Source organism: Glycine max, chromosome 3 (assembly GCF_000004515.6).
Source record: "Glycine max cultivar Williams 82 chromosome 3, Glycine_max_v4.0, whole genome shotgun sequence".
In the NCBI taxonomy this organism is placed as follows: Eukaryota; Viridiplantae; Streptophyta; class Magnoliopsida; order Fabales; family Fabaceae; genus Glycine; species Glycine max.
Genome location: NC_016090.4, coordinates 5572427 through 5598327, shown reverse-complemented (window position 1 = coordinate 5598327; position 25901 = coordinate 5572427). Strand labels below are relative to the sequence as shown.

Here is a 25901-nt window from a genome sequence, read left to right as displayed (position 1 = left end):
TTTTCAGCTGTTCTTCAAATCAGAAATTCTTCCCTCTTTCAGTTGTAGCTGTGTGTGCTCACAATCAGTAGGTTTAAGTTTTCTGAATGCACAAAGTGCTTTGAGTTTTCTGAGTGTGTAGGAATTTTTATCCGCATAAAGTTTTAAGTTTGTTTGCTTGAACTTAAATATTTGAAGCAGGTTTGTAATTTTAAAATTAATAATTTGTGTTATAATTTTTTTAACCTATATTTTTATAGCAGTTAAAAGGTATAGTTTTTAGTAATTCTTTAATTAAATTAGTTTTATATTTTTATTTCGTAATGTCCCGTAAAATAATTTGTATTATTATTTTTTAAGTAATTTTTTATAGCAGTTTCAATGTATAGTTTTTATGAAATTTTTAATTAAATTATTTTTATATTTTATATGAGGGCGAGCCCTGGTGCAGCGGTAAAGTTGTGCCTTGGTGACTTGTTGGTCATGGGTTCGAATCCGGAAACAGCCCTCTTTGCATATGCAAGGGTAAGGCTGCGTACAATATCCCTCCCCCATACCTTCGCATAGCGAAGAGCCTCTGGGCAATTGATAATACGTTCCTTTTTTGAAAGTCAAAATAATATGTTCCTTTTTCGAAATTAATAATTTTTGTTATAATTTTATGTAAGTAATTATTTATAGCAGTTTGAATGTATAGTTTTTATTAATTTTATAATTAAATTAGATTTATAGTTTATTTTGTAGTTTCCAGTAAAATAATTTATATGATAATTTTTTTTAAGTAATCTTTAATTAGAAGTAGAATTTTGCTTTAAAGTAATTTTTTTTAAGTAATTTTTTTTATTTCTTAGTTTGCAGTAAAATAATTTGTATCATAATTTTCTTGTAGTAATTTTTAATTAAAACTAGATTTCAGCTTTAAGAAAAAAAATTTAAGTAATTTTTTTTATTTCTTTGTTTCCAGTAAAATAATTTGTATTTGTATTATAATTTTTTTAAATTATTTTTTAATTAAAACTAGATTTCAGCTTTCAAGTTATTTTTTGTAAGTAATTTTTCTTATTTCTTAGTTTCTAGTAAAATAATTTGTATGATAATTTTTTTAAGTAATTTTTAATTAAAAGTGAATTTCAGCTTTCAAGTAATTTTTTTAAGTATTTTTTATTTATTTCTTAGTTTCCAGTAAAATAATTTGTATGATAATTTTTATGAAGTAATTTTTTAATTAAAAGTAGATTTCAGCTTTAAAGTAATATTTTTGAAGATTTTTATTTATTTATTAGTTTGCAGTAAAATAAATTGTATCATATTTTAAGTAATTTTTAACTAAAACTAGATTTCAGCTTTCAAGTAATTTTTTTTATTTGTTAATTTGCAGTAAAATAATTTCTATTATAAATTTTTTAAGTAATTTTTAATTAAAACTAGATTTCAACTTTCAAGTAATTTTTTTAAGTAATTTTTTTATTTCTTAGTTTGCAGTAAAATAATTTGTATTCTCATTTTTTTTATTTCTTACATTTTATTATTTTTAATTTATTATGAATAATTAATTAAAATATTGTTTTTGTAGGTACATGATGAATTCGGTTATAACAGTGTTGTGTTTCAATGGAAGGGTATATGAAGATAATGATGGTGTAATATTTGAAGGCAGTAAAAAAACGATTCAGATTAAACGTGGAATTAGTTTCAATACTTTGAAGAAAAAAATTGGAGACAAGGTAAAGTTAGAAAATAATGAAATTATTTCTGCTATCAGTTGTAGATTTTTAGTGTCAGGAAAATATAGTCTTGCAAATTTGCGATGACGAAGACGTTGAAACGATGCTGGAAAGTTTTAAACAACAACAAGAAATGTCAGTTCTAGAATTGTACATAGAAAAGGATGTGGCTGGTGGTTCAATGTTTCATTCTGCAAATTCCCTTACATCATGTGGAAATTATGTATCTAATGATTACACACAACCGCCAACAAATATGAGCAATTTAAATCTTGACGAAGATGATGATCATGATGATGATGATTATCTTGTGTCTAACTCATACGTTGAAGAGTCGTTAGACGAAGATGACAATGTTGACGGTATATCAGATACAGACAATGAAGTCTCCGACATGATTCCACCAGTAAGAATTGTTCACCCAGCAGAAGGTATGATTTCCTCTACAAAATTAAAAATTAACATAGCAACATAAATTGAAATAAATGACCAAATTAAAATATGTGCATAATAAAATTATAAAATAAAACACGTTCATAAATTTAACACAACAAAACTTAATTTACTAACTAAAAAACTCTATACATAACAAAATTAAATATTCAAATGCGTACATAAATTTAATTAAATGACCATATTTTTTTCCAATTATTATAATTTAAATTAAATAACAAATATTATACACAAAAAAATGGTATTAAATAAAAAAAATTCATGGAATAAACAAATTTAAAGAACGTGTATATATATATATATATATATATATATATATATATATATATAAAATTAATAAAATATCATATATTTCAATAAAAACTATAAATAAGTAAATTAAATAATATTCACATTCCAACTAAACCTAAAATACCATATATAAAATACAAATAATATCATACAAACCTAATAAATCTAAACCAAATAATAATAACATAACAACTAAAATTAACGTACAAATAATTTTATCACAAATAATAAGATAAAAATTTAAAAAATCTTAACAAAATCATATTAGTAAATCCACTACAACTAACGTACAAATCATAATATACCAACTCAATATTTCAATGTACCACTTAAAATTTAAAAATTTCATCTAACATCAACAAACGTAATATGTATATATAAAATAATTAATACCATGTTAATTTACAAAATTTAAAGAAAATAATATATATCAATTTAACTATAACTAACCTAACATATATCTATATATATAACACAACTAATAACATATAATTTTTAAAACCTAACATTAACCTATCAATTAAAGTTACCAAGTTAATAATCACTTACCAAGCACAGAGAACTCACGTAATATGAAGAGGAGAGAAATCACGTACCAAGACTGAAACAAAGCACACCCCTACAAACATTAACAAAATATTTACCATTCATATATAAATATATATATACACAATAAATATTTATCATTAAAAAATACTTACCAAAAACAAAAGACAGCAACCAAATAAGAAGAAGGCAACAACAACCAAATAAGAGGAAATAAGGAAGAAGAATAGCAAAGCAATGGAAGCAAAGGAAGGAAGAGCAGTGCAATCACGAAGCTTCTTCTGCTTTTATAATGGAAGAGGGGCAAAAAAAATTCAAACGGAATGCAACCCGCCAATGGTAATAGCGTTTTCTTGGCAATCCCTGTGCAAGGCAAACCGCCAATGGTAATAGCGGTTTTGCCTGCACCTGCATCTGCACTACACTGCCATGGCAGGGACGTAGCCCTGCAGCCTCAGGCCATGGAACTCGCCAGTTTGACTGGCGGTTCCCAAAGCGCAAACCGTATCGCCATTTGGACTGGCGGTTTCGTCTCTGCATGCACGTATCGCCATTGGTGCTGGCGATTTGCTCAAGGACACCAAACTCGCCACTGGTTCTGGCGGTTTGGGTCCTGCATGCATGGTTTCCACGTAAAAAACTGCCCCATGTTGCAAATAATTTGGAAACGACCCCATCTGGGGAAATAGTTTCTAAAACTACCCCAGATGGGAAAATTTGCCTTATATTTCTATCTTTTTCTTTTGTTACATTATATATATTCACTTGTCACATTCATACTCTTTTTTTTCTCTTTTATCTCTCTCTTGGTGAATGCCTAGTAACATGGAATGGAGTGTTCATGAATTATTTTTCAATTCAACAATAATTTGACAAAAGGAACAATAAAAAATTCTTCTCAGAGATAATATGATAGATTAGACTTCAAAGTATCCTCTACTATATATGTACACAGATAAAAACAAGACAAATGTGTAACAAATACAATTGTTGTAAAGGGATGGTTTTAATTTTCATTTTCAGTTGCAACTGTTACAAGTAGAGAAATTTTAAAAAATAAAGAACTCTCACTCTCACTCTCTCTCTTCTCTATTGGCTTGGGAAAAAAATAAGAAAACTAAAAAGAAGAAACATGCAGAAGCTAAGAACTTGCATATAGGGTTTGACCCATCATCCATCAGGCAATTCTACAAAGTTAATTAAAACCATTGATGAACAAGAACTCCACTTTGTCTGAGAGAAGTGAAGAGCTGCAAGCACTGATCATAAGTTTTCTCATACTTGGGACTCCTCTGTCCAGGGCAACACCTCTGCCACCTATTGTAATGGCACTCAAGAAAAATCTCATCCACCAAACAGATAGCCCTAGTTTCAAACAATCTTGGAATCAAATCAAACTCAGTACCCTCCACATCCATCTTCATCACAACGAAATCATTCTCCGAAACCGTGTTCTTTAACCAGTCTACGAAATCGAACCCAGGAATCTTCTCAACCTCTCCACCATCAAAACCACCTGAAGAAGGAAAAAAATAGGAAATATAGGGAGATTGTGGCATTTGAATAGTGCAAAAAGAATAAAAAAATCATGGTCATTATTAAACTGAACTCAGACTATTGTAGTTGAATTTCACTTCTGAAATTTATTTGACTTCCATAAATATATATACTTTAGTATTTCCTTTAAAATGGTAGAGACCAATGACCTTACCCATCAGATATCATTCTTCAAACATCCCAAGTTGTTTTGATTTGAAAATTGTTGATTTTGTGGAGGAAATTATAAAAAACAGAGGAGAAAAGAGAGACAATACGTATGTGGAGGAAATAAAATTATTTTATTCTAATTCAAATTGTTCTCAGCAACTATACAATAAATAGTAAAAGATAAACTAATTAGATAACAAGATATTAGCAAAACAAAATATTAAAACTAACTTGCTCCTTAAAGATAGGAATCACATATTGACTTGGTTAATCCATTAAAACTGACTTACTCTTAAAATATAGGAAACTAACTTATTTACTAAATCCTATTTTAAAAACTGAAAAATAAAATATTATGCAGTTACAAAAGCATATCTTCAACACTCCTCCTTGCTTTTGGAACTGCAAACTCTAATTTTTTGCCTTAAGAGTTCAAGTTTGTTGATAGGTAGTGACTTTGTAAACATGTCAGCTAGTTGATCTTTAGACTTGCAGTAAATTAAGTTCACTTCTCCACTTTGTTGCATCTTTATCAAATAATAGAACTTGATATTGAAATGTTTAGTCTTCCCAGGACACACAGGATTGTTTGCAATAGCAATGGCTGCTTGATTGTTAACAAAAATTCCAGTTTTGTTCTTTTGAGAAAATAGAATGTTTGGCCTTGTTGTAGTGAGATACATTAGACATCCAATCAAGCTCCCATAATATCCTTCATCAATATTATCAACACCTTCTTCCTTGCTAAGCTTCTTCAAATTTTCTTTTGCATATTTCCTTTTTTTCATGTTTAGCATTCTTTCAAGATGGCAATGACCAAGTCTCTTGTGTCAAAGTTCCGTGGGTGTGACTTGAGTGAAATAGGTTGTATGCTCCTTCTCTGCTGGATCAAATGAGAAGCTTTTACCTTTCATTTTATCCCTTAGAACTTCCAGACCAACAATGTCATAAATAAAGCAATGTTGATGTTCAAAGGACACTTTAAATCCCTTTTCAATCAACTGACCTACACTTAGCAAGTTTTGGTCAATGTTAGGTACATAAAGAACATCTGATATTAATTTGATGCCTGAACACGTTGAAATTGCAACAGTTCCTTTTCCTTTTACAGGAATATAGCCACCATTCCCAATTCTGACCATTGAGACATTAGTTGGCTTCAAATCCTTGAATAGAGTCTTATCATATGTCATGTGGTTCGTACAACCATTATCAATCAACCAACTTTCACTTGATTCACTACTCAAGAAGCATGTGGCCACAAACAGTTGGTCCTCCTTGTCTTGATTAGCAATCTGTGCTCCCTCATCGTGGTGATTTTTGTTGGGGCAGATCACCGCTTCATGCCCTATTTGATTGCACTTGTTACATTTTGCATCTGGTCTCCTCCAACATTTGAAAGGTGCATGACCTTTTTTGCCACAATGCTGACAAGGTGGATAATTTTTCTTTTTATCCTTACCTCTGTTTTGGTTGTTTGCACTATTTTCGCTACTTGCTGGTTGATTCTTCTTGAAAAAATTCTTTTTGCTTTCATCAACTTTATGATGTTTGGCAGGCAAAGCACCTTCGACAACACGATCTTGCCTCATCATCCTTCGCTGCTCTTGAGCTTGCAGGGCATGTAGCACTTCTGCCAATGTGATTCTCGACAGATCCTTTGTGTTCTCCAATGAAGCTATAGATGCTTCATACCTCTCTGACATCGTTACCAAAATTTTCTCTACAATTCTAGAATCAGCAAAATCACTTCCCAACAACTTTATCTTGTTGGCAATACCCAACAATTTGTTTGAGTATTCTTTGATTGTCTCTGACTCTTCCATCCTTTGAAGCTCAAATTCCCTCCTTAAATTCAGCACTTGCATGCTTTGTATTCTATCATCTCCAGTGTATTCCTTTTTAAGATAATCCCAAATTGCTTTGGGTGATTTAAGAGTCATGATTCTGGTGAATATCATTTGTGAAACACCAGTGAACAAACATGACCTCGCCTTTGCCTTCTTCATCTTTCTTTCCTTGTGATTTTTAATTTGGGCCATGGTGGGATTTTCAGGCAGCGGATATATTTCATAATCCTCTTCCACAGCATCCCACAAATCCAAAGACTCCATGTAGGATTACATTTTCACTTCCCAAAGATTATAATTCTCTCCATCGAAGATTGGAAGAGTTATGTGAGAAAAACTTGCTTCACCTTCCATGGTACAGGTCCCGTAAGAATAAGGCTCTCGATACCAATTGTTGATTTTGTGGAGGAAATTATAAAAAATATAGGAGAAAAGAGAGATAATACGTATGCGGAGGAAATAGAATTATTCTATTCTAATTCAAATTGTTCTCAGCAGCGATACAATAAATAGCTAAAGATAAACTAATTAGTAAAACAGAATATTAAAACTAACTTGCTCCTTAAAGATAGGAACTACTTATTGACTAGGTTAATCCATTAAAACTGACTTACTCCTAAAATATAGGAAACCAATTTATTTACTAAATCCTATTTTAAAAACTGAAAAATAAAATATTATGCAGTTACAAAAGCATATCTTCAACAAAAATCACTTGCCAGAACTCATTCCATACAATGAAGCTTGTACCGCTAAGGTGCTCAAACTTCTGAGAACATTATGGAAACCTTCCACAATGATGAAACCACCACCTCCACTCTTATGTTTTGCATCAAAAGCTTTGAATGTAATATTTCCTTTCTTCCAGTTCTTTCCCATTCTGTGCACTGGTGTAAGTGCCAATCAGTAGTATGTAACAGAATTCACATCTAATAACATGTACAGGCTACTTTGAGCATTTTGATTACTGACCAAACTTGCAAAAATTCATTGATTCAAGCAGCAGTATGGGAAATTTAACCTGTACATATTGAGATAAACCTTTCAGAAGTGTTCCACCTATATATATCCATCTTTGCATCAAACACAAAAGTGATGACCTGCCTAGGGAGCAGTATATTACTATTTCCTACAACAGAATAATAATGGAAAAATCAAAACATAGCAGAGAATTTAAAATGGCTAGCAGTTAAAGGATACGCAACATTTTCTATAATCTGCCAATATACCTAGGAAGACTGCATGTGTTATCTAAAGATCTAAGATCGTCCTATGTAGTTGTCCACTTGTCCTGATATAGTTTTTCATCCTCTCCATTGTATGCAATGAAAAGCTTTTCAGTTAAAAATTCAGGTGTTTAAAAAACATCAGTGTCTCGTCAATTAAATCACAAGTTCCATTTAGATCTAGTTCAAAGTTAAATTCATATCCATTGACAGGTGCAGTTTCTACGGGCCAATCTTCCATCTCTGAAAAACAAAGTACACCCAGTTACCCTTTGAACACTGACAGAGAATGTAACAAGAAGAAACAACACCATGATTGCTGATATATCGAGGAAGTTCAAATACAATGGCATTGATTAATAACATTTCTTCAGGGTAATCGTTATATTGAGGAAGTAACTGATGTTGCACACTTAATACCTGTATTGTTATTTCTTCTTTGTAGCTAGAGGATCATAAGAAACATTCTCATATATGTTGCCTTCAATAATGCTCTTATTCCCTGAAGATTTAGTAAGATATATAGTACATCAAATTCCATTTCAGAATCAGTTCGTAGACAAGAAATCTAGTCATTTCTGAAGTATGTTTCTGAAGTAAATAAAATCTATACAAAAGAATTTGGTTTCGTTTAGACCTGCAATTCCAACCAAGTATCAAACTGAACAACTAGCCTAACACTTGTTGAATGCAATGACTAAATTAAATGTGAGAGTAAAAGGACTTGAAATGAAAGATATCCTTGGCTGAAATAGTTTGCATGGTTAAACTTAGAAGACAATGAAGTAGGTCAAAGAAGGAGAATTACCTGGTGCTCATCCTTGGTCACTAAATCCATCTACCGTCAACATTAATGCCTCGGATATGGGAAATTTTAGGCCAAATTTGAGGGTGCTTCCTGTGGCATTGTTTTTCCAGCAAAGGACATCTCCGTATGGATAATTTGATTAGGGAGTCAGGAAGCCTTTCTCCCTCCATATTCTCCAGCTTTTGACAGTCAACAATTTCAAATTTTTGCAGGGATGTGAGATGGAGAAGCCCCTTGCAGGTCAAACTCTCCAGATTTGAGAAGTGATATAGCCCCAGAGACACAAGGGAGGGAGGCAGCAACCCCTCCTTTGGGAAGGACTTGATGCCATCACATGGACCCTCAAAAGAGAGATCAGTAAGCATGCCCATGGATGACCATGCTAGGCCGCTCAGTAGTTTCTCACAATTGACAATCCAAACTGTTCTCAAGTTAGGTGGCATACCCCCTTGAGGAAACGACTCAATTTCAGGGCAGTGCTCAACTTGTAGATATTCTAACTTTGGGAGAAGAGTATTCATCTCATCAGGCAATGACTTCAACTTGTTGCAATATTTAACAACGAAATCAGTCAAGTTGGGCGCAGGCAGTCCTTCTCTCGGGAATGATTCAATGTTGGGGCATCTGGTAATCCTTAAAGAATTCAGACTCTTAAATGACTCTGACCCTGAACCCAAAAGAGATTCCATATTTTCACAGTTTTCGATTCGGAGAGTTTTGAGATTTGGAAAGGTAACCAATGGAAGGGACGTGAGAGAATCACAACTGTTGTATATTGGCAGTGGTTCCAGTAACTCCGGTTTGTGTTCGGTCGGGAATTCCAGATTTTTAAGATTGCTGATATGCAGAGCCTTCAGAGATGCAGGTAGATGACCACCTGGAAAAGATATGGCTGACGAATAATCCCGCAATTTTAAATGTTGGAGGCAAGTTGGCTCAATGCTGGTGATGGCCTCGATCATGGACTCCACCATTGGGCTTCCTTCTACTTCTATCGATTCCAACAAAAGAGGAAACACATGCAACGATACATTGTTGCTTTTACATATCTCTAATCTCTTAAGGGTGGGAGCCCTAGGGAGAGAAGAGACAAGAAGCTCGCAATTTGTAATTGTAAGTGTTTCCAGAGCAGGAAGGTGATTTGGCAAATCTCCCCTTAGTTTGGGGCAATCCTCTATTGTAAGAGACTTGAGTAGAGGAAAGGCGTCTGACTCAGGGGTACTCCACAACTCCCAGCAAAACATGTTATCAATTTCTAGAGTTTCAAGGGAAGAAAAGGGTGTCACAGAAGGACAATCTTCATTTTTGTAAAACCCTGCATCAACCGTCTTCAGTGAATTCAATTTTGAAATAACGAGGTACTTAAGACACGGTAGTTGCCCAAGTGAAGGAAGCACACAACAGTTATTACAATCACGTAAACTCAGATATGTCATGTTGTGGTAGGAAAAATTTCCCACCCAATCTGGAAATATGGTTCCATTATAACCCCATATTGTTAGAGATTCCAGGCCTTGGTGAGGTTTTAATTTGCACAGCACATCTAATTCAGTTTGGGAGTCGTTGCCATTAGACCATTGCAAGGATAAATGATTAATGTGCTTCTTATCCAGCATCCTAGCCTCCAATGCTTCATTGCTTCGGGTTACATTCTCCAACTTCCTAACAAAAAGTGAACCATGAAGATTTGAAAGTGTCCCCAGTTCTTTGATTCCGTTCTCTTTATCCTTGCCCACAATAAAGAAATCCAAATGCTGCAAATGACTTAACATTCCCATTCCTCTAGGCATCTCTTCTATACGAGTACCATTAATATGAAGATGACACAAGTTTATAAGATTTTGCATGCCAGTAGGCAACCTGGTCAACATTTCGCAATGAGACAACACCAGAGTTTGTAGATTGTACAAATTACACAATGACTCCGGCAGTGTTTTTATACTTGTAAAAGAGAGATTTAAATAACGCAAGTGGATCAATTTACCTATTGAATCAGGCAAAACATCCAGACTTGCGAAGCCACAGAATGATAAAACTCTCAAGCACTTAAGCTTCAAGACTACAATACCTGGTTCCTTTTCCTTGTTGAACGGAGAATCTTTAAAATAAATTGCCATGAAAGTTCTCAAAAATTGTAGTTTGTCAAACACTTCAATCTTTGAGATTGGATCACTGAACTTTGTCACGGACAAATGACGAGTCTTTATACCAATCTTGGTTTCTTTTCTAAGGTCTTCTGATCTGAAGTAGAATTCTCCACCAAGGGATAATGCTAGATCATGCACGAGGTCATGCATTACAAAACAATTGTCCCAAGTTAAATTACTTCTTGAATGTTGAAAAAATGATCTTGAAACTAAATCATCAAAATACTCGTAACCAACTTCTAACGACTTTCCTTTGTTTGGAAGCTTCAAAAGATCTTCAGCCATCCACAACAAGATCAAGTCATCCTTTTGAAATTCATAATCTTTCGGGTATAATGAACAATAAACAAAGCACCGTTTTAGATGTGGAGGGAGATAATGATAACTGATTCTCAAAGCCGGAATAATTTTACACTGACTTTCAGGAAGTTCCCAAATGTCGCTTTCAAGTATATTATTCCAATCCCTAATGGCATGCTTTCTTCTCAACATACCTCCGAGTGATCGTGCTGCTAAAGGCAATCCATTACACTTTTTAACAATTTCCCTTCCAATTTTTTCTAAAGCTCTTCTATCCTCCTCACCTGATCCCGAGGAAGGAAATGCATGGTTTGCAAACACTAGCCAACAATCTTCATTTGACAATTTACTTAGAGGAAGAACTTGAACAATATGGTAAGGGACTACATTCACTACGTTTTCATTTCGGGTTGTCAATAGCGGTCACAGACACTTGCACACCATTACTGCTATCCTCTAACAACAACCTCATTATGGCCTCCTTGTCTGTATCCCTACCATACATACCATATCCATCTTCCAGAGATGTTGTTGGCTGAGCATTCCATGACTCGTTGCTCTCCCCTGCCATCACTTGCAAAGGAAGACCCTTCATGCCTTCTAGAACTTTATCTAATTTGCCAACTACTTTTTCCAACTTACTGGCCATTTTCCTATCAGTAAAGCGAGAAAACACTTTAATTACCTTCTTTTGAGTTGCAGATTTGGTGGAAATTTCATCCAGCAAGTCATCGGCCTCATAGAGAACATCTTTGAGCTCAATGAGCCACTGGTTGACACTGGAGAGTTTGATTTGTTTCTTCTCAGCATCGTCAAGCACAGCTCCAACCAGTCTCAGAGTGGTCTTCAAGTTCTCAAGCAAATTGAGGTCAAGCTTCTTTCCACGGATGAAGTCAACAACCTCATCGGTGACCAGCTTGTCGAACACAACATCAAGGAAAGCAGAGAGAAACGCACCACCAACTGCCTCAGCCATGATCTGAATGAGAAAGATAAAGGAAAGAAATTGGTTACAAAACTGGGTTGGTTTTTGACAAGGTGCAGCGGTGTGGTTGGATACTTGTTGAACGTGGTATCTGGGTGGAAGTATCTACCATCAATATTAGCCGTTAAATATATTAATTAAAAATTCAATGGTTTAGATTGAAGTCTGGTTACTTGAAATAGTGTAGTGTAGAAGCTCCAGGTGGTAAGCCAAAAGACATGTGGTGGTCCCTCAAAGATCTATCTTTTCATCATGCGTTCATTTTTTAGGAGGTCTGCCTTTATTTTTTTATATGCTAATATATTGGCCTGATTTCTAATAAATATTCTAGTTTTGTATTTAAGTATTAATGTATATTTTTGTTTTTTATGTTATGTTTTAGTTCATGATAAATTAAAAAATTATATGTTTGTTTTAGGATAATGTATTTCATTTATTATGACTCCATTTCAAAAGACTAATAATAAATGACTTTTTTTTTTATAAGAACTTACTGCAATTTTTTTTTATCAGAAAATAAATATTAAATTTAAATATTTATTAAGAAAAAAAAATATATTTAAACTTATTTTTCAACTTTGGTGTTGCTGTTTATAATTCTTAGTCATGCTTAAAATCTCTAAGAAAGAACATTCAGACCTTTTTGGTTGGGATAATTTTTAAGAAGTTAATTGGTTGTTGTTTATTGCTTAAAAGCTCTCTTAGGAAACTGATAAAAATAAGCTATTATTTGTTGCAAATATGCTGGGACAAAACTTAGATATAGTTTCATAGGTGCTTTTAACATTGTTCTTCAATGTAAATTGGATTTTCAGTTTAGTAGTCTATGTTGACTTTTAATGGAAACCTTTATTACACGGATTGCTAGGTGAAACTCCAATTCCTATTGAAAGACAACAGAGAAAGCACTTATAGAACTAACAGCATCTAATTTTTGTCCAATATGAATTAAACATGTATGTGTGAAAACTACATGCTGTTAATTCATTTAATCTTCTTGGTTATTTCTTTTCTTATACTATTTGATAAAATATTTGTAAACATATTTGGATTGAGAGGAATGAGAAAATTGAGCATCATTTAAACACTAACAATGATTGTTCTGTTCTTGTAAATGATTATTCAAGAATCACAATCCAAAATTCGAAGTTGACATCCTGATATGAAAATGCTTACCCCATCAGAAGCCAAAACCACAAACTTATCCTCGTTGGTAAGATTTCTGTAAGACACATCAGGGACTGAGGCGACACCATAGTCTTTTAGGCAAAAATTTCCAAAGGCTCTTGCCATAGCCAATCCAGGGCAGTCCCTTTTAGGCTTAGAAGACGATGAAGTAGGTCAAAGAAGGAGAATTACCCGGTGCTCATCCTTGGTCACTAAATCCATCTATGGTCAACCTTAATGTGACGGATGTGGGATATTTTAGGCCAAATTTGAGGGTGCTTCCTGCGGCATTGTTTTTCCAGCAAAGGACAACTCTCTATGGTTAATTTTATTAGAGAGACAGGAAGCCTTTCTCCCACCATATTCTCCAGCAAAGAACATCTCTCTATGGTTAATTCTTGCAGGGAAGGACTTGATGCCATCACATCGACCCCCCACATAGAGATGGGTAAGCATGCCCATGGATGGCCATGCTAGGCCGCTCAGTAGTTTCTCACAATTGACAATCCAAACTGTTCTCAGGTTAGGTGGCATACCCCCCCTTCTGCAAAACTTCAAAATCAGTCAAATTGGGCGCAGGCAATCCTTCTCTCCAGAATGATACAAAGTTGGGGCATTGGGAAATTCTCAAAGAACACAGACTCTTAAATGACTCTGCCCCTGAAACCAAAAGAGATTCCATGTGTTCACAGTTTTCGATTGGGAGACTTTTGAGATTTGGAAAGGTAACCAATGGAAGAGACTTGAGAGAATCGCAACTATTATATAGAAACAGTGATTCTAGTAACTGGTGCTTGTGTTGGGTAGGGAATTCCAGATTTTTAAGATTGCTGATAACCTGAGTCTTCAGAGATGCAGGTAGACGACCACCTGGAAAAGATATAGCTGACGAACAATCCCTCAATTTTAAATGTTGGAGGCAAGTTGTCTCGATGCTGGAGATGGCCTCGACCATGGACTCCACCATTGGGCCTTGAATGTTTGCAATCTATGTGGCCGTGGCAGTGTAAAGATTTGAATGTTTGCAACTTAAATCTGATAAGGGCAACTATGTTTATTACATCACTGTTATTTTAGCAAGACACCACATAAATCTTTCCCAGAAGATACTTCATAGTTCAATGTCTTCACCAGAAGATTCAGTTGAACTAAAAGCAGAGCAAAATGTCCCATCTGTCATAAACTCAGTCTCTGTCATGGTGTTTCACCCCAAGAATGTACTTGTCTTCCATTTATATTTCATAGAGCAAACCCCTTAGTCCTGATGAAAACTTCTAACCTCCCTGGCTCTTGTCTAGATCCAAAATGACTTGCTAGAACTACAAAGGTGCCCAAGCTTCTCTTGTAGAAGTATGATGATTGTTTCTCAGCGGACTTGATGAAACTCTGATGAAAGCACCATGTTAAGACTTTGGCAAGTGCACCAAATCGTGACAAGTAGTAAAGCTCGGAAGTCCGAGTGTCGTGTCCGCAGGGATTTTATTGCACTTATTCAATACCTCTCAATTTGTAAGTGGGAGTAAAGTAGTAAAGTAGGAATGAAAGTAGGAATAGTAAAGAGTGCTATTACTAAAACAAATAAGTAAAAGGGAAAACAATTGATAGAAATGCCAAGACCAGACAAACCCAATTGGCCTACGATGCATGTAAGTATGATATTCATTACCAATGAAATGGTGTTAGTTCTACCCACATCTGTTGACTACTTGCCCCTGATGCCTCACGTTGGTAAGCCTATTTTAACTACCTATCTCCCAAATGCCTTTGCGAAGACTCAATAATTAAAATGCGTTAAGATTAAGTTCTAGATGTTGCTTATATGCATGGGTAGTGAGTTATCACTCTATGCCTAGCAATGCTAACCCAATGATTCTTTTCTTTAGATGTTCTATTAGGTGTTACCCTTTCCCAAGCGTATAACCCCTAAAACTGATGCATGCATTGAATCTTAAATATTATTGAGAATTACCCTCTCCCGAGCGATTAAAACCCAAAAAGAGATCTAAGAATGAATGCAAGAATAAAAGAAAAGAAATAGAATAGAAAAACCTGGAATAAATTCCTTTGCATTGATAACTCTTGGAGCTCAGTGTACATCGTTGGCTTTTTAGGCCTGCCAGGCCCTAGCTAGGGGTTTAGCCACTCATGGCCATTGAGGGCTTACAACTGGGGATGAAAGAAAGAATAGGCTAACAAAACAAAGAATATAGAGAGAAAAGAAAACTCAGGCTTGAAGGACTGAGAGTGATGCTCTGAGATGGGATGAAATTTCCTTGGGACTGCCTCTCTATTTATAGTTGCTGAAGTGGGCTTATGGGCCTTCGTAGTCGCGCTCAGCGCCACACCTCGCGCTTAGCGCGTTCAGATCGCGCGCTGGGCGCGCCATGCACGCTGAGCCTGTGCTTCTGTTGGATCGGGCGCTGGGCGCCTAGCTGGGCTTAGCGCGCGTAACGGTTTCCACCTTCGTGCTTAACGCCACGCTCAGCGCCTGCAGTTAGTTGCTTGCTTAGCGCCTGATGCGCGCTTAGCGCCCCTATTGGATTGGGCCTGCTTCAGAATTTCTTCTTTTTTCTTCCTTTCTGTGCCACTTTTGCTAACTGCAGCCTTATTTTTCGTATCTGCAACCAGAAATTCAATTAAATTAATTTTTTTCACTTTTAATTACAAATAACTGCTAAATAATTAATTTTAAGCCAAAATTTGACTATTTAACTCCTATAAATTCAAAATTATTTAGCAGTTATCAAAATCCCCCAAATTAAACTTTGCTTGTCCCCAAGCAAACCAAGAACAAAAATAAATTTTCAAACAAGTTCTGAGTGTTTCAACACTATCAATGGCCTTAGTTCCTCCTTCTTCCAGTGGTCCTTTCCGCATCTGTCAACATTTCAAAATGAAAGCATAAAACACACAAGTGGTTAGTCAGTCCTTTGGAATCTTGATCAAATCTGGCTTGCCTTACTTTCCTCACAAGGCTGGTGTTTTCCTCTGCTCACAAGTGTATGGTTTAGTGTCTGCAATTTTCTAACAACCTGCAAGTAAGATTCCAAAGTTTTGCATTTCCTCTCAAGTATAGTTATCTTTAGTTACCTTCAGGTGGATCACTAAGGACTTTATTGGCTTGTATTGGGGCTTGGCTCACAAAAAATCATGGTTTTTCTTGAAAATTCAAATTAGGATTAAGAGAGCAAAAATTTCTAATACTTCCGATGCATTCTTCTTAACCCTTTTATTCCCCACAACCCTTTTCTCTTGACACCTCTCTTGCTCTTTGTTTCTGCCCTTTATGATGTTTTTTTTTTGTTTTTCGGGCTTCTAGTTTATAAGAGGTGTCTTATTACGTGCTGCACCATTGTCTTAGCTACCTATTTTCCAAAATCCCCCAAATTAAGACCTTTATAACCCATTTTTGCTCTCTTATCATCCTAAAGGGTAGGACTTATCATTTTATTGGCTCAAGGGTTAATTCGGAATAATGTGATATATAGGCTCAATCATGGGTGCAAGGGGAAAAAGATGATGTCGGGTTGGCTTTTTGGCTAAGTAGCTAGATATAACAAACATGGCCTTGATCATTTCCACCTTAAGTAACTATTCTAACAATCCAAGAGTGATGCAAAACCAGGAACTTAAAAACAGGCGTTTTCTCTCACAATTAAGTTCACACTCTCACCGGAATTAAAGCAAGTATACGGCATACCAGTTATGACCTTGTTCCATCAGACTATCCTTCCCACCTTGTGTTGTTCATGTTCCATTTCCTGACCTGACTCGTGCTTCCAGAACCAATGTTTCCAAGGACTAGAGGCATCTCAAGTGTTTCAACCTTTCAGAACAAGCTCAAAAATTATGACTGCTCAAGTTATCATGCAATTATTATTCAGAAAATAGATGCTAAATCTCTCATATTATTACTACTACTTCTTTTTAATACCTAAACAGACCATATAACGAAACATAAGAAGGAACAAAACACAAAACAAAACAAAACATAAAAGAGACATCAGAACATAAAAGGAAAACAAAAAAAATCAACTGCCTCCGCCCAAGTCTGCCCATGGTCCCCAGTCAGCGGTGGCTAAGTCAGCAATGAGGTCCTCATCGACTGCAGGATCCTCAGCGGCTCCAGAAGGCTCTTCCCCCCTGTCAGTGGAGGGCTGGTCTCCTGGCCAGGCGACTCGCTGACGATAAGCCTCTGGAGTGGTGAGCGGAGGGTCCATCTATAGGTGTAGGGACAGCCTGTGCATATTCTCCATGATGAGCTGCTGTCCAACGTGAAGGGACCTCAGCATCTGCCCATGCGTGTTCATGGATGCTGAGGTGGAAGCAGGTGGATGTCGCGGTCGCTGGGATGGCTGAGACGGAGACTGGGTAGGAAGAGGGGCCTCGGAAGCTGATGCTGAAGCTCTGGTACGTGTACGACGAGGCCCAGGGAACATGATCGATGGATCGGCGGGGTTCCAGCAGTTCTTCTTCACATAGGCTAGGTTGATCGCAGGGCTGAGTGACTCAAAGATCAGGGTATCAGAAACCACCCCCTGAATGTCACACAATGCTGTAATCAACGCTGGGAACCCGAGCCTCGAGGTGCTGGACTGGGCAATCTGGCTGATCTGTTGTGATATAAAGCTGCCCACATCCATGTCCATGCAGCTCACCAAACCGTAGATCAAGCGGGCCCTGTCAAGATTAACATCAGAAGTGTGAGAAGTGGGCGCAAGATCGTAGTAAGAAAGGACACTCCATGTCTGAGCAAGTGTCGTCATGTCCTTCCTCAGGAGCTTCCAGGGGAGACCATCAGCATTAAGGACAAAGCGCCCCCCTGGAGTGCACAGTGTGGCCGCGATGGTGTCAGGATCGGGGTGAGTGCTGAGGTATCTGGTGTATGCTGGATACTCCTCCCCGACCTCCAAGATAACTGGGGTGTCGAGGAAGTCGTTAATGGTGTCAGCATCAAAACGAACGACCTGTCCTCGCACCCTGCAGAACCTGGGACTGTGGTCCTCTGGATCATAAAGGTTCGAATAGAACTCTTTCACCAGAGCCACGTCGATCTGCTTCTCCGAAAGGTGAGTCAGCACCTGGTCCCATCTGCGCCTCCTGAGTTCCTGGAGGAACTCGTCAAACATCCCGGGTCCCAGTTCAACATTCCTCTCCGGAAGGATGTTCCGAAGCTGAATGTTGTCTTGGTACCTGTGCCAGGCAATCTCAGATGTGAAGCGGGAAGTGTCCCAGTTGGACGCTTCCCCTGGTGTGGGCACGGCACGGCGCTTGCGAGAAGCCATCTGAAAAAAAAAACAAAAACCACAAAAACAACAAAACAGATTGCAGTTAGTAATTAGGGGGGTGCAAAAAGTAAACAAATTAGGGGTGAAAGTGGTAAAGAAGGGGTTGCAGAAAGTAGACGGCGGGGGGGTGAAGTTAGAAGGAAGGGGGATGCAGAAAGCAAAGAAGAAGGGGTTGAGGAAAGTAGAAGGGAGGTGTAAAAAGAAAAGCACGAGGACTGGTGGCCCTAAGGCCCAGCCTCGCGCTTGGCGCCACCCTGGGCGCTGCTGCTGTCACGCGCTTAGCGCCACAAGAGCGTGCTTAGCGCCACAAGAGCGCGCTTAGCGCGTGCTTCCCAATAGATGAGCGCGCTTGGCGCGACAGAGCCCGCCAAGCGCGTGCTTCGTATCCTCTGCTGTATCAACGGGTGAGGAGCGCTCAGCGTGTGAGCCATACTTCTATCTCCTCCCCCTGTGTTCTTGCTTAGCTTAGCGCGTTAGTCCCTGTTCAAAACCACAGAAAATGCAGACGTTCAAGCTTACCTCTGAGTGTACGGAAAAACACGTGCTTAGTCTTCAGAGGATTAAGTAAAGGAGATGAAGAGTAGGAAAGGAAGAAAGGCAGAGGGAAGAAGGGAAGAAAAGAAATGCTGGGTAAAAATCCGAATTTAAAAACAAAGGAGGCAAACGAGGGGTTGGGCAGTTTTCGAAAACTGCCCAGCAATTATGGTGTATGCGCTTAGCGGGAGGTAGCCGCTAAGCGCCCCACAGGCGCTCTGACCTTTGGCATTCCCTCGTATTTTAAAATTTAAAAACGTACCTGGGCGCTTAGCGTGAGGGCTCGCGCTAAGCGCGGGTCTACGTGCAGCCCACTTGACTTCTGCTATTGGCACCCCTCCTTTTGCTATTTGTACCTGTGGGCCTTTGCTTTTCGTACCCCCTGTTTGCTATTCACACCTGTTGGGCTTCTTTTTTTTTTTTTTTTTTACAGAAATAAAACTCTACATTTTTACACTAAATGTTGGGTTGCCTCCCAACCAGCGCTTAGTTTATTGTCCTTAGCTAGACAGTAGGCCCTCTCAAGGATCATTTAAATAGATAATGGTCGTCAATCGCTCTAATTGCCCTCCGTTATACGGCTTTAAACACTGGCCATTGACGATCCATTTCTTCTCGAAGCTCCCTTCTCTAGGGTCCACCAATTCCACTGCTCCATGAGGTCTAACTTCTTTTATGATAAACGGCCCAGACCACTTGGATTTCAGCTTACCTGGGAACAGCCTTAGTCTTGAGTTAAAGAGCAATACCTGCTGTCCTGGCTGGAATTCTCTCCGCTGCAGCTTCTTATCATGATATGCCTTTGTTCTTTCCTTGTAAATTCTGGACGATTCATAGGCATTCAGTCTCATCTCTTCTAACTCCTGAAGCTGCAATTTTCTCTTTTCTCTGCATGCATTTTTGTCAAAGTTAAGCAATCGGAGAGCCCAATATGCTTTGTGCTCCAACTCCACTGGTAAATGGCATGACTTCCCGTACACTAGCTGGAACGGTGATAAGCCGATGGGGGTCTTGAACGTTGTCCTATAGGCCCAGAGAGTATCATCGAGCTTCAAGGCCCAATCCTTTCTGGATGATGCAACTGTCTTTTCTAGGATTCGCTTGAGCTCCCTGTTAGAGATTTCTGCTTGGCCATTCGTCTGAGGATGATAAGGTGTGGCCACCTTATGTCGGACATTATAGTGCTCCAGGACTTTCTTCAACTGATTGTTGCAGAAATGCGTTCCTCCATCACTGATCAAGGCTCGTGGGACTCCGAAGCGGGAGAAAATGTTCTTCTTTAGAAACTTGATTACAACCCTGGCATCGTCCTTCGGCGTAGCTATGGCCTCCACCCACTTGGAGACATAGTCAACTGCTACCAAGATGTAAATATTCCCGTATGACGAAGGCAGGGGTCCCATGAAGTCTATGCCCCAATAGTCAAAGATTTCCACCTCTATGATGTTCTGCAACGGCATCTCATTTCTCCGTGATATCCCCCCTGTTCTCTGGCATCTATCACAACAACGCACAAACTCGTAAGCATCTTTAAAAAGAGAGGGCCAGAAAAAACCTGATTGTAACACTTTTGCTGCTGTTCTGTCCCTGCTATGATGTCCTCCGTATGATGAACTGTGACAGTGCCAAAGAATACTTCGTGCTTCTTCCTTTGTGACACATCTTCTCAATACATTATCTGCCCCTGCTTTGAACAAGTGGGGGTCATCCCAAACATAGAAGCGTGCGTCGTGTAGGAACTTCTTCCTCTGATTCCAAGTGTACTCCTCTGGAATGACTCCTGTGGCTTTGTAGTTTGCCATGTCTGCAAACCAAGGTCTGGTGGTAACCTGCAAAAGAAACTCATCAGGAAATTCATCTCTTACCTCAGGCTCTTCCTTAGTGACTTCTTCATTCTTTAACCGAGATAAGTGATCGGCTACCACATTCTCGGATCCTCTCTTATCCTTGATGATAATGTCAAATTCTTGCAATAAGAGGACCCATCTAATCAACCTTGGCTTCGAATCGGTTTTGGCGAGCAGGTGTTGGATGGCAGCATGATCTGTGAAAATGGTGACCTTCGATCCTATCAAGTATGATCTGAACTTCTCCAAGGCAAAGACAACAGCTAGCATTTCCTTCTCCGTGGTGGCATAATTCAACTGTGCTTCATTCAGGACCCTGCTAGCGTAATAAATAGCATGAAATACCTTATCGTGTCTCTGTCCGAGGACTGCTCCTATGGCGTAATCACTGGCATCGCACATCAGCTCAAAGTCTTTACTCCAGTCGAGTGCAATCATCACAGGTGCAGTAGTAAGCTTGTCTTTCAGTGTCTGAAATGCTGCTGAACATTCTTCATCAAACTTGAAGGCCACATCTTTATTCAGCAGGTTGCTTAGGGGTCTATCAATCTTTGAAAAATCCTTGATGAATCTCCTGTAGAACCCTGCATGCCCCAAGAAGCTTCGGACACCTTTAACATTCAGTGGTGGTGGCAGCTTCTCTATAACCTCTATCTTTGCCCGGTCAACTTCAATCCCTCTAGCTGAGATCTTGTGGCCCAGGACTATGCCTTCTCGGACCATGAAATGACACTTCTCCCAATTCAGGACTAGATTAGTCTCTACGCACCTCTGAAGTACCATCTCTAGGTTCCTCAAGCAACTGTCGACTGAGGATCCGAAAACCGAGAAGTCATCCATGAACACTTCGATGCTTTTCTCCACCATGTCTGAAAAAATGGCCAGCATGCACCTCTGAAATGTGGCTGGTGCATTACATAACCCGAATGGCATCCTTCTGTAAGCAAAGACGCCAAAAGGGCATGTGAAGGCCGTCTTCTCCTGGTCTCTAGGGTCCACCGCAATCTGATTATATCCTGAGTATCCATCCAAGAAACAATAATACGCCTGCCCTGCAAGTCTCTCCAGCATCTGATCCATGAATGGTAGAGGGAAGTGGTCCTTTCGGGTGGCCTCATTCAACTTGCGATAGTCGATGCACATTCGCCAGCCCGTGATAGTTCTTGTTGGTATCAGGTCATTCTTCTCATTCTGCACCACTGTCATTCTACCTTTCTTGGGAACCACCTGTACTGGGCTTACCCAAGCACTGTCAGAGATGGGGTATATGAGTCCCGCCTCCAAGAGCTTGAGTACCTCCTTTCTGACTTCTTCCTTCATTGTCGGATTTAGCCTTCTCTGGGGTTGCCGGATTGGCTTGTAATTCTCTTCCATCATTATCCTGTGCATGCAATAAGCAGGGCTGATTCCCTTGAGATCCGATATATGCCATCCAATAGCTTCCCTGTGTCTCTTGAGGATACCTACTAACCTGTTTTCTTATTCTATTGTGAGTGCATTGCTGATTACTACAGGCTTGTCTTCCTCCAAGAACACATACTTTAGGTGATCTGGCAATATCTTCAACTCTACCTTCTTCTTCTCGGACGGAACTTTCTCTTCTAGCTTCTCAAACTTGGCTTCTCCCTCCGGAATACTGTCTTGTCGATCCAAGTCTTCCAAGCAAGCCTTTAGATCTTCCTCCTCTTCACTGGTCAGACAGTCCAAAGCATTTACCATTGCTTTCTCCAGTGAAGACTGTGGTGTCTCGAGAATACTGACATCTTCCTTATCAATCTCTTCTACTCTGAAACACTTCCAACCTTCCTATGGATATTTCATTGCTTTGAAGAGGTCGAAGGTGATCTTCTGGTTGTCAATACTCAGCTCCAAGTTCCCATTCCCCATATCCACCACACAGTTGGCAGTCAGCATGAATGGTCTGCCTAAAATGAGGGGAATGTCTACGTCTTCTTCGATATCCATGATCACAAAGTCCACCGGGAAAGTAAAGTGGCGGACCTTGACTAGGACATCTTCTACCACCCCGTAAGGTCGTGTAATCGAACGGTCTGCTAGCTGAAGCGTCATCTTGGTAGGATCGATCTTCAGATTCCCAATTCTTTTACACATTGACAAGGGCATCAGATTGATGCTTGCTCCTAAGTCAATGAGGGCCTTGTTCACCGTCTCCTTCCCTATGGTGCATGGGATGGTAACACTTCCGGGGTCCTTAAACTTCTTGGGTAGCTTTCTCTGTATTATAGCGCTGCAGTTACCCCCTACCACAATGTTCTCATTGTCTATGTACTTCCCCTTCTTGGTGAGGATGTCCTTCATAAATTTGGAGTAGAGGGGCATCTGCTGTAAGGCTTCCCCGAATGGCATAGTGATCTCCAGCCCTTTGAATATTTCCAAGAAACGCTTGAAATAGCGTTCCTTGTTCTTCTTGGTGGGCACCATAGGATATGGGAGATCTTGTGGTAGGGCTGGTGGTTCTTCTTTCCTGGCTTCCCGTGCTTTCTGGCTCTTAGGTGGTGATGTCACCTTCTCTTCGACTTCTGTCCTGTCCTCCTGTGTCTCTGTCTTATCTTCCTCTGTATGGTCTTCTTCCTCAACCTTACCTTCCTCTTGTGCTTTCCTCTGCCCTCGAGTTAGCACGGCCTTGCATTCTTCCTTTGGATTCTTCTCTGTGTTAGCCCCGAAAGTTCTAGTGGGCCTTTCAGCTTTGTCTTGTGCCAATTGGCCCATTTGAACTTCCAGATTCCGAATGGCTGCATCCGTGCTCTTCTGATGGGACCGTGTCTCCTGGATGAATTGCAGCAAGAGCTCTTCTATGTTGGTGGGCTTGTCTTGCTGATTGGGGCCCTGGCTAGGATGCTGGTATGGCGGTTGGTATGGTTGTTGATTCCTCTGCTCCTTGTACTGGTTTCCCTGATTCCTCCACCCTGAACCTTGCGTGAAGTTCCTTCCTTGATTGAATCCTGGTGGCCCATGATTGAATCCTGCTCCCCCTTGGTGGAATCCAGATGAGTTCCCCTGGTTGTAACCCTGATATCCGCGATTTGGTACGCCCATATAGTTTACTTCTCGAGAAGTATCCTGTTGGCTTACACAATGTCCAGGCTCATGGGTTCCTCCGCATGTGGGGCATCCTTCTACCTGCAAAATAGAAGAGTGGGAAGAACTTACCGCTTGTAACTGTTGAGGTAGTTTGCTGAGGGTTTCGGTAAGGGCTTCAATCTGCCTCGTCAACAGCTTATTCTGTGCCAATGTCGCGTCTTGCGTGCCAAGTTCCAAAAGGCTTCTTTTTGTAGGCACATAGCTTCGATCACGAAGGATTGCTTGATCACTGGCCGCCATGTTCTCGATGAGCTCCATTGCTTCCTCCGGAGTCTTCAACTTGATTTTTCCCCCTGCGGACGCGTCTAGTAGCTGTTTCGAGTGGGGTCGCAAGCCATCGATGAATATATTCAGTTGTACCGGCTCGCTGTATCCGTGTGTCGGTGTCTTTCGTAACAGCCCGTGAAAACGGTCTAGTGCTTCGCTGAGGGACTCATCCGGAAATTGGTGGAAGGAGGAAATCTCCATTTTTCCTTCGGCGGTCTTCGACTCTGGGAAGTACTTCTTTAAAAACTTTTCCACTACTTCTTCCCAGGTTCTTAAGCTGTTGCCTTTGAAGGAGTGCAACCATCGTTTTGCCTCTCCTGCTAGAGAAAAAGAGAAGAGGTTAAGGCGTACCACATCTTCTGGGACTCCAGCGATCTTTACGGTGTTGCATATTTCGATGTACGAGGCAAGGTGAGCATATGGATCTTCGCTTGGAAGACCATGGAAGAGATTCCCTTGAATCAGCTGGATAAGGGAATGCGGGTAGGAGATATTTGCGGCTTGCACCTCCGGTCTTGCAATACTTGTGAAGAACTGAGGAGTGGCAGTGTTGGAGAAGTCTTCTAAGGTGACTCTTCGTGCCGGTTCCCCGTCCATTTCAGCGTGATGTGGAGAGAGAGGAGGTGATGTGTGACTGCTTCCTTCGGTGTCCTGTTCCCTTCTTCTTCTTGCAGCGTTGTTACGCCGACAAGTGGCTTCGATTTCCAAGTTGATAGGGACCACGTCTCCAGATGCAGTCCTAAGTCGCATAAAAACAAGAAGGCACTACCCGTGCAATTATAGAAGAAAGAAAGACAGAATAGAAGTAAAGAGAAAATACTGATAAAGTAAGCCAAGAAAAGAAGGATCGGGCTTACAAACTGATATAGTATTAAGTGCGAAAACAAAATCCCCGGCAACGGCGCCAAAAACTTGTTGAGACTTTGGCAAGTGCACCAAATCGTGACAAGTAGTAAAGCTCGGAAGTCCGAGTGTCGTGTCCGCAGGGATTTTATTGCACTTATTCAATACCTCTCAATTTGTAAATGGTAGTAAAGTAGGAATGAAAGTAGGAAGAGTAAAGAGTTCTATTACTAAAACAAATAAGTAAAAGGGAAAACAATTGATAGAAATGCCAAGACCAGACAAACCCAATTGGCCTACGATGCATGTAAGTATGATATTCATTACCAATGAAATGGTGTTAGTTCTACCCACATCTGTTGACTACTTGCCCCTGATGCCTCACGTTGGCAAGCCTATTTTAACTACCTATCTCCCAAATGCCTTTGCGAAGACTCAATAATTAAAATGCGTTAAGATTAAGTTCTAGATGTTGCTTATATGCATGGGCAGTGAGTTATCACTCTATGCCTAGCAATGCTAACCCAATGATTCTTTTCTTTAGATGTTCTATTAGGTGTTACCCTTTCCCAAGCGTATAACCCCTAAAACTGATGCATGCATTGAATCTTAAATATTATTGAGAATTACCCTCTCCCGAACGATTAAAACCCAAAAAGAGATCTAAGAATGAATGCAAGAATAAAAGAAAAGAAATAGAACAGAAAAACCTGGAATAAATTCCTTTGCATTGATAACTCTTGGAGCTCAGTGTACATCGTTGGCTTTTTAGGCCTGCCAGGCCCTAGCTAGGGGTTTAGTCACTCATGGCTATTGAGGGCTTACAACTGGGGATGA

General features: G+C 39.2%; 1 protein-coding gene and 1 pseudogene across 7 annotated transcripts in view; both read right to left on the bottom strand.

Moving 5' to 3' along the window:
• The window catches only part of LOC102669953 (putative disease resistance protein At3g14460), a 94653-nt gene that overhangs the window by 41086 nt on the left and 27666 nt on the right, over positions 1–25901 (bottom strand). Inside the window, exon 2 of one of the 7 annotated variants that reach the window (XM_041014374.1) lies at positions 13376–13587. The exons of the other annotated variants lie outside the window; for them this stretch is intronic. Coding sequence (XP_040870308.1) covers positions 13396–13587 — 192 coding nt within the window. The 3' untranslated portion in view covers positions 13376–13395. The remainder of the gene's footprint in view (positions 1–13375; positions 13588–25901) is intronic. 7 annotated transcript variants of the gene reach the window in all.
• LOC121174650 (putative disease resistance RPP13-like protein 1) lies at positions 7095–12071 on the bottom strand (annotated as a pseudogene).